Source organism: Macrosteles quadrilineatus, unplaced genomic scaffold (genome assembly GCF_028750875.1).
Source record: "Macrosteles quadrilineatus isolate MER2022 unplaced genomic scaffold, UCM_ALF_1.0 Scaffold_2__2_contigs__length_208266976, whole genome shotgun sequence".
Taxonomy (NCBI): domain Eukaryota; kingdom Metazoa; phylum Arthropoda; class Insecta; order Hemiptera; family Cicadellidae; genus Macrosteles; species Macrosteles quadrilineatus.
The window spans coordinates 157,668,397-157,682,615 of NW_026542595.1; the positions used below are offsets into that span (position 1 = coordinate 157,668,397).

The 14,219-nt window shown below is 33.4% G+C and overlaps 1 protein-coding gene across 1 annotated transcript in view; it reads left to right on the forward strand.

The window, feature by feature from the left end:
• Positions 1-1,683: 1,683 nt before the first annotated feature.
• LOC128985638 (DNA-directed RNA polymerase III subunit RPC2-like) overlaps positions 1,684-14,219 on the forward strand; it is a 42,944-nt gene continuing 30,408 nt past the window's right edge. Inside the window, exons 1-7 of the mRNA XM_054405368.1 lie at positions 1,684-1,847; positions 4,212-4,366; positions 5,071-5,247; positions 6,334-6,457; positions 7,044-7,211; positions 8,064-8,221; positions 10,649-10,763. Coding sequence (XP_054261343.1) covers positions 1,758-1,847; positions 4,212-4,366; positions 5,071-5,247; positions 6,334-6,457; positions 7,044-7,211; positions 8,064-8,221; positions 10,649-10,763 — 987 coding nt within the window. The 5' untranslated portion in view covers positions 1,684-1,757. The remainder of the gene's footprint in view (positions 1,848-4,211; positions 4,367-5,070; positions 5,248-6,333; positions 6,458-7,043; positions 7,212-8,063; positions 8,222-10,648; positions 10,764-14,219) is intronic.

A 14,219-nucleotide genomic window follows, 5' to 3' on the forward strand; every position in this document is an offset into this window, starting at 1 on the left:
TTAATTGTGCAAAATATGAATAAACACGCGTTAAAACCGTTAAAAATGGTTGATTTTAAAAATATTTTGCAATTTGCAATTTAATAAAAAGGTTTTTATTAAATTTGAACAACTTATTTTAAAAAACATCCGTTTATAAACGGTTAAAGAGTCTTTATTCAGTTTTTGCACAAACATAGTGCTCTATAAGATAAACATTTTAATAGAGTTTCACTGTCGTAGCTCAAACAGTTAATAAGTTATGAATATTTTTGTAAAAATCACATACAGTACATACAGCTATCACATACCTACACATCAAGCAACCACATACATAGTTAGATAGACCGAAAACGGAATGAGATAGGAAACATGTTATAGTTATATTACATTTTTTGTTTCTTTGGCATGCTCGATGCTCTATAACGGGACAAAGTGGGTTCACTGTTCATATGGTTGCAAGACCATGGTATTTACTCAGGGGAGGTATAGAAGAGGCTACGATGACAGCTGAGGGCTTCTTATTAGCTGAGGGAACGCCATTACCGTAACAAAACGGTCTGTAGCCATCGGCTTCGGTGGCCTAATGGTTAGCGGGCCGGGCTGATATACTGCAGATCCCGGGTTCGAATCCCGCCGGTTGCATTAACTTATTGTCCAAGATTTTTTATTTTCAGCAAGTTTGGTTGGTTTGGTTTGGTTATTACAGTTTAATTTTATTATTAAGTCATTATACAATTTTAATTGAGCAATTTCTAGTTTTATTTTATAAACAGAATTATTTTTCCGATTACTATAAACTTTTGTTATATTATATCTTTATCAGCAAGTTTGGTTAGTTCGGTTAGGTTATGATAGTTTAATTTTGTAATTAAGAATTAATACAATTGAATTTTAGGCATTTATAATTTTATTTTATGAACAGAACTATTTTTGCGATTAGTAAACCTTCATTGCCAAAGTGCTCTCTACTACAGCGCTGTTCACGGAGGAATTTTGAACTAAATGCCTCATTTGTACCTCCCCTAAGTCAGACCCCAAGACCATGGCCAAGAAAGGTGTAACCAAGTGACCAACCACGACCAACCCAGTCTGTTCCTGTTTTAAATTAACAGATGAAAAGCAGCCAAAATGAAAATAATTAACAATATTGCACCTCGCAGCTGTATAGTTTGTAGCAAGCATTTAAAACTGGCAAAAAAACACCGCCAAATAAAAATTTTACTTTAGACAAAAAACAAAACCAAACACTCACATGATTCATTCCAATTCCAATCCTTGGGTTCTTCATTTATGGGCCTCCTTTTCGGGATAGAAATGCTTGACACTCCCGCCCCGTGACAGCCCTCAAGCGAGTAGACTCCAACCCAACCCCTATCCCATCATGGTCTTAGAATCCTACTAAATCCCATCTATTATCTGACACACACAAAAAAAAACCAAAATTAAATTTGCCACCAAACTAAATCAATATCCTCAACAATTCCAAGTCAATACTAACAAAAACTCACCAAATTCTAATGAAAACCACAGAATCCTCAAATAAATTAGTGCACAACGAGGCTGCATATAATATAAGCCTGCTTTCGAGCAAATAAGATAAAAAAAATAGGTATATATAGTCAATGCTTTTAGCCAGCAGCTTAGCTGATTTGTTTAGGTTTGGATTAGGTTATGTTTACATTGGCTACTTGTATGGTGGGTCGTAAATTTTCACTAAGCTGTTTTATTAGTAATGTGAATGGTGTTGTTTCAATTTTTGGCTAGCAAAAACTAAAATGGGTTCCTCTGGAGAACGGGTACAAATCCGGCTAGGAACCCCAAATACAAGTTCTAAGCAGATTGGATTACCAATAAAAAACCTTGAGGTAGGCCTAACCTGAATAAATAAGAGTTTTGGGTAGCATAAACATAGGCATAGGCCAGTTCAACCCCAAGAGGGGAATTATTTATAAACTGAAATATTATAAAAAAAATTTGAAATATTGAAATAGCCTACTGTTAATTTTGGTAGCCTAATGTGTGTTTTGATGTTTTAGCTTGCAGTTATAGCCTATTTTCAGTAGTTTATATTATCACGTTGTTAATATGGAAGTGTACCCGATTTTTTTCCGTTTGTTAAGTTAGGGCCTAATTAAATTTGATAGGCCTATAAACCGTCCTGTGTGCCTAGTGTTTAATTAAAGTGGATCTTAATCTTTAAGACTCATATTCATATCTCAGTTAAATTAAGTACCGTATTGGCCTTCACCTATTTTGAACACTTATTTCCTGTTTATAAGACTTATTTGTAACTTGCAAGTAGGAACTGATTTTAGATGCAATAACGTAAGAAAAAGCTCAGTGATGGGAACTATCACTACTTAATTAAACACTACTGGATGTGCCTAGGGTTAGGTTTGCAAGATCGGAAAGGAGCTATAATACAGTGGCAATTCAAATTTTTAATAAGCTGCCTCACTCGATCAAGCGTCTTGGGCGTAAACTTTTCATGAAGAAGCTCGTCCCTCTCCTTAAGTCAAGAGCGTACTAAGTTACTCACTAAAGGATTTTTTTGAGGATAGTTTTCCTGAATTGTCTGACTAAACCGCATATCCACATGCCAAAGTTTTTGTAAATATTTATGTTTGTATCTACTCGATTCAGCTGTTTTTAAATGTATTTTTGTATATATTGAAATTCTGACGCCATCAATCCCTTATTGGGTAAAAGATGAAGACATGGTAATAAGGTAATAACTCACTACCGGGTAACTTAATTCCAAACAGCCGTTACCTCCCAGTATAAGCAAAAATAACTGTTCATACAGCCTGCAGATTATCTGTCAGTTGCTGACTGAATGAGATGAAGTTTAAATCATTTAATTTTCCACACACTTCACAGTAAAGTTGCGTTCATACGAGGCCAGTAAACTTAGAGCAGGCAGGTTTCGGGGCAGGTTATTTCCCTTCAAGTTACATGAGGCAAGTAACCTGCCCGCAAACTGGCCTCGTGTAAACGCGGCTTAAGCAGCTGGTTACTGGACTTTTTGTATAAGATACTTAGTTGTTTTGTAAGTTACCGTACAGAAAAGATCAAGTTCAGCTGGAGCTTGGTAACTTATAGCTATTTTTGTAACTAGTGTGCGAAGTGGCACTTTGATGCACATAAGAGAAATGATTAACTTACGCACAATTCACAGGCGAGTGTGGAAAGTTTCCTGAGTGCAGCAAAGGCACTTTGCACTCGCGTTACACATTATATTTTTCCTTCAGTTAACTTACTATAAAGCATATAAATAATTAGTCTTTCAAACACTATACAACACGTTTTTAGGTTAGGTTAAATCCAACCGTTGAACGAAATGGGAATCACTGCTCCAGCTGATTCTAGTTGTAGTATCTCTAAGTTAAGTGTTGCCAACTTATTTTTAACCGAACACAAATTACATGCCTAATAAAAGCACGATTTTTGGTGTTGTCTGGTTTAAATCCTGGAGTGTGCTAAAAGAAATGAGTGTGGCAAAAGTAGGCTAAAGTTAGTGCGGCAAAAGTAAGTACAGTAGAACCTCTTTAATCCTTAATAATTGGGACCAGGGGTAGTTCGGATTATTGAATATTTCCGATTACAGTACATTTTGTTGTTTTTACATAATAATAGCTAAAATGGCTCTTAATTGTCACTGGAAGAGTGAAAAAATGCTTCACAAAGTATAATACAGTGTTTAAACAGTATTAATACAGTAGTAAACATAGAAAATAAACAGTAGGCCTACTGTAAATTACAATAGAAAAAATTACGGTGCGTATGTATACAATAAATAACTACTGTACTGTGTATAGAGTACAGTTCAATGAGGCGTTCGGATTAGTGGAAGTTCGGATTACGGGGGTTCGGATTAAAAAGGTTCTACTGTAAATACTTTGCGTGCTATAATACGTGCAAGGAAGCCTACTTTAGTCAGGTAACTGTAGGAAAAGTTTATTGATCACTCGGACGTACAGGGCACTTTATACTCGCCCACTCTAAATCTTAAAATTAGCGAAGAGTAACTTAACTAGCCCTAAGTTTTAATGATAATTTGTGATCAACTTAGGCCTATACCTGATGAGCGTATGTTAAGGTAACTTATAAGTTTAGTGTTGTTTGACATCATACAATTGTTCATTCTCTGTTCTCAAATTATAAATTCCAGGCCTAGTGAAATTATTATTTTACTTAGTGATTTATTCATGATTTTTATTTACATGTAGGATAAATGGAAGCTGGTCCCTGCTTTTCTGAGTATAAAAGGATTGGTAAAACAGCATATCGATTCATTCAATTACTTCATTAATACAGAAATCAAGAACATTGTAAAAGCAAATGAGAAAGTGCTCAGTGATGCAGACCCTCTCTTCTATGTCAAGTAAGCAATGAGTTGTCCTTAATTTGTTATTCCTAAAGTTTTTATTCTGTAACTTGGCATCTTCTTTAGCTGTATTTTCTGTCAAATTTGTAATATCCTTAGTGGAACGTTTAGGGTGTAATAATTAAACTAACAACTACATTTGGGAATTAATAAATCCTGGCCGACTACATGTTTAGGCCACGGTTTGCTGGAATCTTGAGGACTGGAGAGCAAGGAAACTTTTAGATCGGCGATTGATGCAGGGAGGGAATAGTGGCGTGATGGGTTGTAGCCAAATCCGGGAGCTTTATTGAAAACACACGATATGCCGTCACAGTCTCCTGATTGCAGTCAGGCTACAAATGCAAAACATATTGCCAACTCTTTTATAACATAACATAAATATGAATATGGTATAAATGACAACATAATGCTACATTATTGTACATACACTACATATATATAGGTTGTCATCTTTTCAGTATGTGATATCTCTTGCAGTTTAACTTACATCATCTAAAGTTGTTATTCTTTTAAGATGGTATAAAAAAATAAAATAATTAAGATGGTAGATGGCTTCTTAATTGATTGAAATGCTACTGATACTAGCTTTTGGCTGACTATTTATATGTCATTTTATATGAATTCTAACTAAACAATGATAAAAAATCATTTCATTTTACAGAGTTTAATATTTTTAATGCCCTTTGATGTTTACATAGGTACTTAAATATATATGTTGGCACACCTGATGTAGAAGAAGGGTTCAACATCACCCGGAAAACATCCCCTCATGAGTGTCGTCTGCGTGATCTGACGTACTCAGCGCCTATCACTGTGGACATAGAGTATACACGAGGCAGTACTAGGGTAGCCAGGAGTAACCTTCTTATTGGCAGGTATGAATGTAAACAATTACAGATAGGTATTCAGTTAAATCATCTTTAATGTCATCACTGACAACAAAAAAAAAAGATAAGTTATTAAGAGTGTAATGAGACAATTATTTTAGCAGAAAAATTTTGCTTGATAAGATTTTAAAAGGGAAAAGTCCTTGACTCTACTCTGAATAATATGGGTCTAATAAGATCCTTTCTAAGATTGTGAGTCTTTTTAGTTATAAGAGCCTAAGGAGATAAACATAGGGCCCAGTCTGTAATCTGGTGTTTAGGAAAAGATAACCTAATGGACTTGTTAAGAGGTTACTATGTTAAATCTATCATATTGAACATGTGCATTTTTTCAAAGCTAAATAATGGGTCAGTACATTTTTTACAATAAGAAGAAGTTAGCGGCCTCTATAATTTATAATTTGTCCGTTCACATAGAACTCAGGCCCGTGCGTGGAGCATTTCCTCCTAAGCAAGGGGTGAGCCAGTACTGTAAAATGGTGAACTGTAACATTTAGTGACAAGTACGGGGTAAAAACCATTGACTTTGCTGTTAAAGTTTCAAAGTCTGTCGCTCTACCAACTGAGCCACCTTCTCAGCACACCTTGTAGTATTTACTACTAAGTTTACTCTTTCTCATTATTCTGTATACAAATGACATTACTAGCGTAGCCTACATTGTTAAAAATGGTCCAATAGAAATTGTATATTAATGACTAATTATAGCTCTTGTATAACATTTTTTCAATATCGATTTGTCAATATTGCTTAAAATTTCATTAAACGCCAATTTAATGTGGTCTTACTTACTTGTTTTTTCTCAATAAAATGAAATTAAAATTCTTGATTTTTTGCTGGCAAAGCTAGAGCCACACGGCCTTTTCTTAAACTCAACCTGACTTCTGGTTTGATCGTGAACTTTGATCATCCATTTTACCCCTAGTATAAGTAAAGATTACTTAAACACAAGTTTGATACGCTATATAAAACTATATTAATTTAGTAGTAATAAATTCATTTAATTAATTGTAGAATTGTCATATGACATACATGAACCTTAAAAATTGTTTAGTACATAATTGTTTTTGTTTTAGGATGCCCATAATGCTACGAAGTTCAAATTGCGCGTTATACAAGAAATCAGAGTACGAATTGTCAAAGCTGAATGAATGTCCTCACGATCCTGGTGGTTACTTCATAGTTCGAGGAACTGAAAAGGTATCATGATTCCTTAATTGTATTTTGAAGAGAACGGTTAAAATATATTTTCTTTAATGTAGGCTACTATTAGTGTAACCGAACACAGTCTCCCAGTAGGCGTCTTAGGCTGGTAAGCTAAACCTAGCCTGTTTAAGATTGGCTGCATGCACTATATTTTCTCTGCAGTCACCACTAGATTGCCCTTGTCAATTTACCGTAACAGTAATTCACTGTCCTCTGATCAGTAGTGTACGCAGATTAATAGGTATTTGGTGAGGTTCTGGTATTATAAAAAAACAAAAACAGGAACAACGAAACAAAAGAATAATATCAATGATTTTATTTAAAATTATTGTTAAGTTGATGAGACCAGTTATTGGCCATTTAGTTGTGGTAACTGGATGTGTGAGCTAGGGTCACTCAGTGACATTTACTATTCATGGAAGTGTTAAACGCTGGAACTAGATCACCGTTGTTTGTGCACCCGATTGGTTAAATGTTACAGTGAATAATAAATAATATTGTGGGATTAATTTAAACACTAAAAGTCACTTTAAGACATATTTTCCATAGTATGTTTTATTTAGGCTTATTAATTTTCCAGGTGATTCTGATCCAAGAGCAGTTGTCTCGGAACAGAATGATTGTAGAGGAAGATCGTAAGGGAGGGATCCAATGTCAGGTGACCAGTAGCACTCACGATAAAAAGTCACGAACTAACATCATCATGAAGCGAGGCAAATACTACTTGAAGCATAACCTGCTGCAGGATGTAAGTGGGCAAGAAAATTCTTATTTATTATTATTTTCCATGGATTATCTCACCAAAATCAAAACATTTTAGCCTAGGTGTTAGAAACCATAAATTGATTTTGCTGATGGAAATTATATGTTTTTAGTAATCAAATTAAGGTAATCTCAAATTGAAGGTGCTAAAATTGTGAGATGTATTTATTTATTCCAACGGACATCTCCATTTTAGTGCAAGTGTTTATCCGCTTAGCAAGGTGACTTCGACAAAGCATTGCTCATCAATGCAAGGAAGGACATTTAATATTGATCATATTAGACATATCAAAGTCTATGGTGACTGGAAGTATTGTTGGTAAAGGGCTCTTAGGATTAGGTTTTTAATTAAGTTTAAGAGGGAAAAGAACAATATCTTTTGAACAGAATGAGTTATTTGTTTAAGTATCTTAGCCAGTGGGATTTTTTATGGAAGAAATTGAAAATCTTCTAGAAAAAAGTGAAATGTTTTGAAACTTCACTTGTTACCAATAGTATAACATAGACCACACATAATATTATGTGTAGGCCTATATATAAATAAGATAAGAAAGATAAAGATGACAACAAATAAAAACATTTTGTTCTATTCAATGAATATTTTAGTAATCACAGGGAGTTAAAAGCTAAGAGCATAGATTAGCACAGTGGTTAGTGAGACAGTGATCTTCAACTATATTTTTTGTTACAATTACAAAATTGTCTAGTAATAAAAGTACAAGCCAACCGTACAAGACTTTTACTTAAGTTGTTGGTGATATAAAGCAATAAATGTTTGTAACCTTCTACTGGTTTCATTCAGAAAGTGAAAAGTTCTGATGTGTTTGGGTCATTGCAGGATATTCCCATAGTGGTGGTATTCAAGGCGATGGGCTTTCAGTCTGATCAGCAGATCGTTCAGATGGTGGGGACGGAACAGGAGATCCTTAAGAAATTGGCTCCTTCCATAGAAGAATGTTATACTGTGGATGTATTTACTCAAACTCAAGCACTTAAGTCAGTAGGCCATTTTGATTTAGCTTTGCTTAGTAAAATTAGTTGACTATTTTTATATATTTTTTACGTCATGCTCAAGTAAGTTGGTCATATTGTTTTAATTAATGCATCAGCTCACAGCTTGTGGACTTTACCAGCTTGGAGAACAATATGACAGTTCGTAAAGTGATCATAACAGTGTACAATTTACAACTTGATGAAAATTATGAATTATTATTTGTATAATGCTTTACTACTAACCACAAGAAAGTGCGACTATATTATACTATTACTAATGTTATAAATGTGACCGTTTGTTTGTTTGAAGTTCAATCACGCATTAACTACTGGTCGGATTGGGTTGAAATGTGGCTTTATGATAGCTCAGATTCCCGATTAATACAAGCCTATTCTTATCTAAAAAATCCTTTCGGGTTAAAAATGTATAGATATTTATTTAAGTAAATAAAATATGTATGTTGCATTTTAGCAAGCTTGTGATCTTTATTTGAAGACCTATTATTGGATTTTTCAAGCAAAAATTAGTCATAAATAAAAATACCCCCGCCGCAGCAAACCTGCACCCTAAGCGAATTTCAATTTGCCTGATTGAATTTACACTAAAATATCACATTAAAAATATCACATTTATTCCCTATTTAAATAGCAATACTTTAACTAGTACTTCGGTTTGCTGCAACAGGGAGGGTAAAAAAGTGTTCTTAGTAAAATGTTGAATAGTTCAGTATAAAACAAATGCATTTTCCAAATTTGATAAAAATATTTTCATATACAGGCTAACTACAACAAGTTTTCTTATTCTCCGTAAGAATAACATAGGAATTTTAAATTTATTTTTTTTTGAATTTTCTCCGTAACTAGGTATTAGGCCTATGACAACGCTTCAATGTACTAAATTGTTTTTTTTTCTGAGCCCTAAAATGGTTTCGAAATAAATTGCAAAATTTTACGTTTTTAGGGTCAAAAATGGGGAAAACCAATTTTTACCCCATAAAACCGCCCATAAACCCCTTTTCCCATGGTCCGATCATGCTGGTTCGCGAACTCGTTCAAATAAATGTAGGTTTACATGTTTGTACCAAATTTCATCGAATTCGGATCATTTTTGCTTGAGTTATTGTGCTAACGGACACATTTGACCAAAATCTTGGACGCCATCTTGAATTTTGGACTTCCGAGACTTCGATTTCATTAGACTTTTTTTCTGGAAAATACACATAATTCTAAGTCAAAATAACCAATAAAACAATTTAAAGCAATTTTTTTAGGGTTCTCGTACGGATTTACTCGACTAAAAAACAAGACAAGATCATACAAACTAAGGTATTTAGGCCTAGTCATTACCTTTTTCCATGTTTTATAGGCCATGTTATGTAGTGTATAATTCAGAACAAATAGTTTACACTTATAAAGACAAATTTTATTGCAGTTTTAATGTGAAAAATCATCTTGAAAACAAATGTTGCATGACCAAATATGTTTTTATTCCATTAGGCCTATAGGCCTATACGATATGCAAATCCGATTATTTTACAATAAAACAGAAATTATGACTACGTGAAAAGCGTTGAAGAGAGATTTACGGCTGATTTGCACACTGATTATAAGTAGCACACAGTAGAAAGATAGAAACATTAATTGTAAACAAAGAGCTACTAAGATTAATTAAAACATTTAAAAATAGTTATTTTCCTACTCCTTCCTCAAAAAGTTGAGCAGTAAAATAATTTGCCAAGACTCGTGTACAGAGCCTTGACTTGTAAATATCAATGGGTATTACTTATCTCTACTAATCTTAATTTCCTATAATCAATGACAAAATAAATTAACCTCATAGTTCTGTTGAGTTTTTTTATATTTAACCAGCTGTTAGTTAAAACAAATTAATTATATTGCAAAAAACAAACCGAAGATAATTTGAACATCCTAGCATTTTACTTTGTATATTGAATTAATCTGCCATCCTCTTACCAAAGAGTTGAACTTATCAATGATTAGCATTACACAAAGTATAAATAAGTCAACCGTAAGTATGTCTTTTAGTTTTTATCCAAATGCTGATTTTGTGTCACAAACAATGAATGTTTACAGCTGTTATGCTAAGCAAATTATATTATACCAAAAGCTAGTTTAGAATGTTAGCGTCGGCTGCTAGACTTTTCAAAAATTAAAACTTAACGTGTAAAAAACTGGGACCCTAAACTAAAATTATGGCTTCGACATTCCCTAGTTCTCAAAATTATCTTTCTTTCAACCCAAAAATCATAAAAATCTGTCGAGTGGTTGATTGAGAATGGGTAAATAAAATACCCTGTTACGTTTTAATATATAAGATTTGTCATCAAAGCTAATATTTAATTATGTAGATTTAATCAATAAAGTGTTCTTAAAAAGGAATTTGATTTTATAAACATATATTTGTTGCAGTTACATTGGAAGAAAGGCAAAACAGAAGAGGTTTTTTGGTCCGAGTGGAAAACCAAAACCACCAGTAGATGAAGCAAGAGATATGCTAGCCTCAGTCATCCTGGCTCATGTTCCGGTAATTTGATCTTGAGATTTGACAACTTAAAAACCAATACTACTAGATCATGTTTAGTACCTAGACACAAAACGTTACACTTTACACAAAATATAACAATATTTTACTGCCACTGACAGCATTTTCAACCAAGGAGAGAGAGTTTCTTCAGGACTAATGGTATAATTGTGTTCTCTACCTTACGAGCTGGGCTATAACCTCAATTAAAGAAATTTTAATATGTATCAAAATTCTATCAAAGTATCCTATATGATCCTGATAAGATTTAGTGACTTTTGAATGAAGTAGTCATCCCATCTTCAAAGCCAACTTCAGAAATGTTACTTCCAAACAGGGGATAGTTGAATGAGCCACTCTTAGTGTGCTACTGTCAAAATTCCATTTCTCTATAATTTGTTTATACTATGATAGTGGATGTGACTTTTTTTCTAGGTTCTAGTTTGGAATTGTTTTTTACATTAACTTACTTTAGGCTTGGCCTAAAGGGGGTCGTGGCATTATCACTTTGATAAAATCCATTGGTGATTGGCGGGATTTCAAGTCCATCGCTCTGTCACTGAACCAGCTCGCTCTGCTGATGTAACGTTGACTTAACAGATGTTATTGTTTAATGTTTACAAATGACAAATGACAATGACAAATGACAAATGACAATGACAAATGACAATTCTTTATTGCACATAACATCTGTTTAAGTTATTACAAATGTAATACACAGACAGGTACATTGTCATGTTTACAAAATAAAAAGTCATCTTTTCAGTTAATCTTGGTTAAAAATTGTTAACCCAGCACACTCTGTTAACTCAATTTATATTATTTTTAACCGACTTCCCCACTACCAACAAAAGGAGGAGGTTCTCAATTTGTCTGTGGCGATGTTTTTTTTTTTCTATGTATGTTCTCTACAGTTTCCGCCATCAACTAATATGTAGGTTGTAACATTATTTCTCCTCTACAATAGATAGTTTACAATTTTTTCAATTACATTTTTCTATAACCATTATATTTTTGTGACATTGTTATCAGAATACAAAAATTTAAAATGTTCTAAATATATTAAATTAGTATAATTATGAACTTTCTATGTTACACATTTTTATCTTTCAATCGATCCGTTCTCTCATGCCAACACACGTATATTCACAATCATTTAAATTTAGTTAATTATGTTATTCTTTAAATTTTTTACTAAAACTTAAAACGGTGAAATTTAAATCGTAAACCTTTTGTAGCTTTAAAATTGTAATAACTTAATGTTCTTGCATAGAAATTATCCAAAAGTTTATTTAAGAGCTTCTGCATAAACTAATTACTTGAATCAAATATTGCTTATAATACAAAATACACATTAATAGCTAAGTAATGTAGTATAGCGTAGTTATGTTCCAACATTGCAGGTATGGTTACACTTATCCATTTGAAATTTATAATTTCATATTTTAATAGCCAAATAACAAAAAAAATTGTTTTTACATTACAAGAGAAATAGTTTATTTCATTATTTTTCTTCCTCTAATGTTAATTGCAGTTATCATCTAAAGTTCCAGTTATTTGTAGTCAAGTTAAATATTTTTCCTACGAAGTTTGTACCTATTTGTAATAATCTTCTATTGTATTCTTGATTGGAATTTTATAAACTATCTAACTAGGCCGATTGAAAATATTAAAATTTCATTAAAAGTATTTTTTCTCCTTTTAATAATTATTACGCTGTAATCATACAACTCATTTTGCAGTATTAATTAATTATATTATGATAAATGTTCTAAGATAAATTTAGTCCATAGTACAGTTTTTGAAATCTTTGAAATTGTGGAAGTTGTTATACTAAAGTAATTTTGCTCCTTTTAATCAGTTTTTTCTCCTATATTTTCAATTTTGAAGTTATCTATCATTGTACTTGTACATTTTTATTACAGTGAAGGTTTTGTTTTGTTTTTGATAAGGCTACTTTATTTTGAAACAGCAACTTAATATTTATTCTCATGCTAGATTTTAGTGGTATAGTGTTATAGTTGTATCAATGGTTGACTGGGCAGGTGACTGGGGCTTGGCCGATGCAATTTTTTAATAACTGTGATGATGACGGCGACGGCGACTTCCATTGTCTTGAGCTACATTCCACAGATCAATACATTAATTTTTTTAATTATCATTTAAAGAGCCTGAAAATTTTTCACAATAACATTAGAAGCTTTTCCAAAAATTTTGATGAGTTTTTAGTTTACTTAGATTCTTTTAATACCAGTCTAGATGTTATAATTTTTTCTGAGTGCTGGCTTGGCGGGGGAGGGGTGGGGGCGAACATCGACGGGTTTGACACTCCCATGACTACCACTCAACGTAACCGCAATGATGGTATCATTGTGTTTACTAACAAATCACTATCAGCTACTGCACGACAAATCACTCTGGGGGACGTTCATGGGTTATCACTGGACTTTGTGTACTGCAACAAGAACTTCAATTTACTTGCACTCTACAGAACATTCGACAGCAATCCAGTACAATTCACTAGTGAACTTGAGACTTATTATCAGAACATAGATAGAAACAAAATGTGCATTTTTATGTGTGACATGAATTTAAACCTTTTGAACAAGGATATACTAATTGACCTCTACTTAAACAGTTTACTTGGTTCTGGACTTGTACAGTGTGTGGACAGACCGACTAGAGTTACACAGGACACTGCCTCCTGCATTGATCACATATTTGTGCGTTACTGTGACATGGCTGCTGTGCGCGCTGCTGTACTGCACACTAGCCTCACCGACCACTATGCCACCGCCCTCACTATACATGGCACTGCATACACTCACGCACACACACTTAACATTCACACTGCTACCGGACCTTCTCAAACTTACCTTGATCACACCCTTCTCACTCAAAATCTCTCTCAGACCGACTGGGGACCTATCCTAAACTGTATAGATATCAATATGTGCTGTGAAATGTTTTACAAAAATCTAGATTTTGCTTTACAAAATGCAAAAAAACCTATAACTTCAAGATCATCTAGACGTAAAAGAATTAAACCATGGATTACTGACAGTTTGGTCAAATCAATACGTACTAGAGACAAATTAAGTAAAGCCGCTCGTCGTGAACCATTTAATGATTATCTACAAACTTATTATAGGAATTACAGACAAAACCTATGCAATCTATTAAAAAGAGCCAAACGAGATTTTTACAGGGAAAGATTGTACCAGAACAATAGGAATCCAAAATTGTTTTGGGGACTGATCAATGATCTTGCTGGCAGGCCACGTAATAAAAATTCATTTCCAATTGATAAATTTATTCCCAGCATGTCTCATGATACTCAAGCCGCAAAACACGAGATAGCAGATGATTTTAATAACTTCTTTGCTTCTGTTGGAGTAAATCTATCGAGGCAGATAGATGCGGGTGGGACCCCAGTGGTTGTTGACTCTGACTACAGAC